This window comes from Empidonax traillii, unplaced genomic scaffold, assembly GCF_003031625.1.
Source record: "Empidonax traillii isolate 1590-97213 ecotype Southwest subspecies unplaced genomic scaffold, ASM303162v1 scaffold298:size702513, whole genome shotgun sequence".
Lineage (NCBI taxonomy): Eukaryota > Metazoa > Chordata > Aves > Passeriformes > Tyrannidae > Empidonax > Empidonax traillii.
The window spans coordinates 82,924-87,906 of record NW_020955491.1 but is presented as its reverse complement, the minus strand read 5'-3'; the positions used below and the strand labels follow the sequence as shown (position 1 = coordinate 87,906).

Here is a 4,983-nt window from a genome sequence, read left to right as displayed (position 1 = left end):
TTTTTTTTTTTTTTTTTTTTTTTTTTTTTTTTTTTTTTTTTTTTTTTTTTTTTTTTTTTTTTTTTTTTTTTTTTTTTTTTTTTTTTTTTTTTTTTTTTTTTTTTTTTTTTTTTTTTTTTTTTTTTTTTTTTTTTTTTTTTTTTTTTTTTTTTTTTTTTTTTTTTTTTTAGTAAGTGTAAATTTCTCAGGAACATGCTTATTGTGAAAGGTAAAAGACTAAATACCAGAACAGTCAGGGATGTTATTGTTCATCTAGTGCTGTCTCTAATCAGGGGAGGAGAGAATTGCTGTTTACTGGCAAGATTTGCAGCTGCCTGATGACAGAGAAAGATGCAGGGTCTGGGGCTCTCAGTTCTTCTGTGGCAGTGCTTGTACCAGTTCATAACCTTGGCCCCAGATTAGCTTTTTCTCCATACTCCCTCATCTGCCCTCCTCCCTGGCCTCTCAATGTCTTTTCACATTACTGAAACTTTCACGAATACATAAAATTCTGCTGGACTCAATGTGACCCCACCCAGAACGAGAGGCCTATTTACAGCACCAGCCTATATACAGCACGAGTAAAACCCCCCACAATAAACCAATATTTTTTAACTATAGCTCAGCTGCTGGCAGGGTTGGGGGCAGGATTTGCACCTGTTACTTGCCTCACCATCGTGTGTGGAGATCTGTGATGGATGCCAAGCTGCCTTTAGCCTCCTTGGCCACATGGTCTGCAGTGTAAGGTGGGTCCCTGCTGGCTTCGGTCACTCATGGGCCAGCCAGCCCAGGTAAAGCCCTTGGCTTGGTCTCATTTAAAGCTTGGGGTTTTGTTACACTTTCAGTATCAGGCACTTAACCTTCTTTGGCCATCAGTAAAGCACCATGTATAAATATCTCAAGTGGGGGTGCCAAGAGCGCAGACACAGGCTCTTCTCAGTGGTGCCACACAACAGGACAAGAGGCAATGGGCAGAAATTGATGCACAGGAATTTCCACCTGAACATAAGGAAGAACTTCTTTACTGTGTGGGTGACCATACACTGGAAGAGATTGCCCAGTTGTGAAGTCTCCATCACTGGAGATATTCAAGAATCTGTGTGCTCTAGGACGACCCTGTTTCAGCAGGGACGTTGGACCAGATGACCTGTGATCCCTTCCAACCTGGCCCATTCTGTGATTTCATCCTCCATCTTATAGAAAGCTTCTAAGGGATGTTTTGACACCAAGACACTCAAAAACTGACTTAAAAAATCCAAGATGTAATTCAGTTGCATGCCCTTTCCTTGCAGCCTATTTTCTGTGTCTTTAGCATATGTCTGAATCTCGTTTGGAGGCTCTTAGTGGAAACCCGGAGACTGGCAAGGCACTCCAGTTGGGATGGCTGCAGCCACTAGGGGTTGGTCTCTTCTCGCAGGCAGCTGGCGAAGGAATGAGAGAAAAACGTCCTAAGCTGCAGGGGAGGTTTAGATTGGACATTGTGAAGAATTTCTTCACAAAAAGGGCGATTAGACATTGACATGGGCTGCCCAGGGAGGCGGTGGAGTCACTGTCCCTGTAGGCGTTTAAGGGAAGACTGGACATGGCACTCAGTGCCACGGTCTCGCTGACATGACAGCATTCGGTCGCAGGTTGGGCTCGATCTCAGATGTCTCTTCCAGCCTAACTGATCCTGTGATCCGGCTGCAGGACAGGGGGCGCTCACAGACGCTCATCAGGCCTCACCAAAGCAGATGCAACCTCCTCCTCCCTCCTCACACCCACGGCTCTCGGCAATTCCCGCGAGCCCTTCCCACCCGTCCCGTCCCGCCGCGCCTCACGAGCGCCGCCGGCGGAAGGGGGGAGCCGTCTCCTCCTCGGCCTCCCTGCGCATGCGCGGCCGCCGTGCGGCTGCAGTTGGTCCGTCGGCCGGCGGGGGCGCTGCCGCGAGCAGCGGGGGCGGGTCCCGCTCGGCTCCGCGCCCGGAGCGCCATGGCGGCGGCGGCGGCGGCAGGTGGGGGCGGTGGGGAGCGGAGCAGCACCCGGGATCGGCTCCTGGCGGCACTGGAGGACCTCGAGCTCTTGGCCAGGTACCGCGCTGGGCCCCCGTCCGCCCCAGGTGGCGGCGGGGCACTAGGGGTGGGGCGAGGGCGCCCCGCGCGATGCGTGCGCGGAGCCTCCGGCGGGGGCGGCGGGAGGAGCGGGAGCCCCTTGGCTTGGAGATCGGCGCGACCCGACCGCTAGCCGAGCTCGAGTGCACGTTTTCCTGCTCTCCCGCCGTCCCCAGGCCGGCTCCCCCGGGAGAGGGGCTGGTCCTGCGCGGGGGCTCGGCCGGGCCCGGCCCTGCCCTGCGCTGTTCCCCGGCGCTCACCCCAGTGGGAAACCGCCGGCGACGCTTCGTTTCCTATTTTCAGAGAGAACGGGAGGTTCCTTATTCTCCCACTTGCCATTCTCTCTTGTTTGACGCCTGCATTTTCCAGTGAAATGCACCGTCACACACCGCTTTTAGGCATTAGTCACTAAAAATTATGCTGAAGTCAGAAATGTGTAGATGGTGTTGCATGACATAAGTTGTCCTGCTCATTGGCTGTATTAGTGTTAAATGACTCCAGGCAGACTGCAGGGCTCGTCTTTGGAGTGATATAAGTGCTCAGATTAGATACTTAGTCCATGTTCTTGAGGCCAGACTGGTAGCCCTCATCCAAGCTGTCCACCGCTGTTGCTGGAAGTTCAACTGGTTCCTAATTATCCTGTGTTTGCTACTAGTAGGACAGTGTATTGGTCTGTTGCCCTTTTTGTGTCTAGTTAGGTTTTATCCTCAATGTTAGATTTTATTGTGACACAAGGGTTGCTGGAGGACATGTAGTTTTGGAAAAAAACAAACACTTGTTCTTTATCTAAACTTTTTTTTTTTTTTTAAATGTTTGAACTAATATTCTATTAAAATGAATCCAGAGCAACCCTGAGCAGTATATGTGAATCTTCCTGTTGATCAGCAGAGTGTTGCAGCACCCTGGAGCTAGGCCTTTCACAATCACGATATCCATTTGGTGGTGGGGGTGAAAATAAAACAACATGTCTAATCTGTAGCCTTCACATAGTTTGGAATCTGTGCCTGTGCATTGTCTGGCTAACACAGGGCAGAATTACAGTGCTCTGTGACATCGGCCTTGATGGCAGTAGTTAACCTACCTGCAGCAGATTCAATTTGGTACTGCCCAGTGTCTGCCAGGTCCCTCAGAGGTTCTTGCTGGCTTTTCAGAACAGTGGCAAAGTAGCTGGGTACATAGAAGCATGATCGAGAGGTTTGTTGGAGAGGCACTTGTAACCTAGCACCAGAATAATACTAGTTTTTTGGTATTTTTGTGTGTTTGATACACAACTAATATACCGTTGTGGAAATACTTGTATAAGTAGTTTCACAGCAGACTGCAGTGTGGTCTTAATTGCTCTAAACACACATGAAACTTGCTCAGTTGGCAAAAAAATGGAGAAAAAATAGAGAAGTAAAACGGTGAAGACAACTTTCATTATACTGTTTCTTTTCTCAGCTTCTGCTTATGTCTTTTATAGTTTTGAGAGGAACTTTGCACAACGTTTCTTGAGTACAAATATACAAGTACTTCATGAACTCCAGGACAAAGCAAATGTGCTCTCTTGATTGAGACATGCTTGCCTACACTGTACTATAAAACTCTGAAATACTGAGGTCCATTAATACTTTTGTAATGATAACAGTACTCTGATAACTTTATGAGGACTTGATGTGATAATGCCCTAGAAAATCGCACTTAACAGAGTTTTCCTTTCAGGGAACTAATAGAAATGTTGGCAATTTCGAGAAACCAAAAGCTTCCACAACCAGGAGAGGAGAGCCAGGTAAGCTGACTTTCTAAACTGTATTTCTTTGGGTAACCATAATGCTTTACTTCTATTTTTTTTCTGTTCTTCCGTTCGTTCTTTTGTTTGTTCGTTCTTTCTCCCTTTGTCCTTGCCTATACTCAAGCTAATGTTGATGATGAGGTTTTGGCCCTGCTACAAAGGCATTCTTGGTTTTCGTGTTGTTGTTCATTTGTTGTATGCTTCATAGGCTGTTTCTGCAAACAGGAAGAAATTTTGTTTCATTTTTCATTCAAACAAAAATACTCCTATGGATGACATTTGCTCCTCTTTGTAGCATGAGGGTGTGTTGTTACTCCAGCCAAATTAAAAGTTCTACAAAACTCTTGTTCAATAGATCCTGGAACTGCTGATTCAGAGAGATGGAGAGTTTCAAGAGCTAATGAAGTTGGCAGTTGATCAGGGAAAAATCCATCATGAAATGCAGCTTTTAGAAAAGGTAGTAGAAAAGCGGGATAATGATATTCAGCAGCTGCAGAAACAACTAAAAGAAGCAGAGCACATACTGGTAAGTTCATAATGATGTATTTTCTTTTGAGCATCTACTTGGGGAAAAGGTGGTTCTGGGAAAAATGGTGTTATGTTAGTTTGAGAAGATTTAAATATTTAAAACTTCATAAGAGCTTAGCTTTTTCTCAGTAGTCAAACACTGTTTAGTTATCATGGTATTCAGTTTTGTTTTATAATGCTAATTTTCCTCTAAACCTACTTTATTTCTGTATATTTTGAAAATGTTCACTGAATAATTTCTCTCTTCAAATGCAATTAAACTAAGGGGTTTATTCAGAGAGCTGACTTTATGTAGATGTTTACAAATTAAAGATGCATTGAAGGTTTGTTTACTTTATGGTTTTTGTTTTTTTTTTTTTTTTGCTACTAGGCAACAGCTGTTTATCAAGCAAAGGAAAAACTGAAATCAATTGAAAAGGCGCGGAAAGGTAAGTATTCATGATTGTACATACTACATAAATGCAGTTGTAAAGAAAGTTGCTAGTGAGCTCAAACTGGGGCTTTTTTATTTTTTATTTTTTTTAATTCTACTACCACAGATTTTGGATGCTTTATGTGTAAACAAATTTCCATTTCATTATGAAACTATAACCATTTCCTCAGAATAAAAAAGCA

At 44.8% G+C, this 4,983-nt stretch overlaps 1 protein-coding gene across 1 annotated transcript in view; it reads left to right on the top strand.

Annotated features, from left to right (window-relative positions):
• Window positions 1-1,915: 1,915 nt before the first annotated feature.
• MED4 (mediator complex subunit 4) overlaps window positions 1,916-4,983 on the top strand; it is an 8,070-nt gene continuing 5,002 nt past the window's right edge. The window contains exons 1-4 of the mRNA XM_027890804.1: window positions 1,916-2,048; window positions 3,771-3,837; window positions 4,196-4,366; window positions 4,739-4,796. Coding sequence (XP_027746605.1) covers window positions 1,951-2,048; window positions 3,771-3,837; window positions 4,196-4,366; window positions 4,739-4,796 — 394 coding nt within the window. The 5' untranslated portion in view covers window positions 1,916-1,950. The remainder of the gene's footprint in view (window positions 2,049-3,770; window positions 3,838-4,195; window positions 4,367-4,738; window positions 4,797-4,983) is intronic.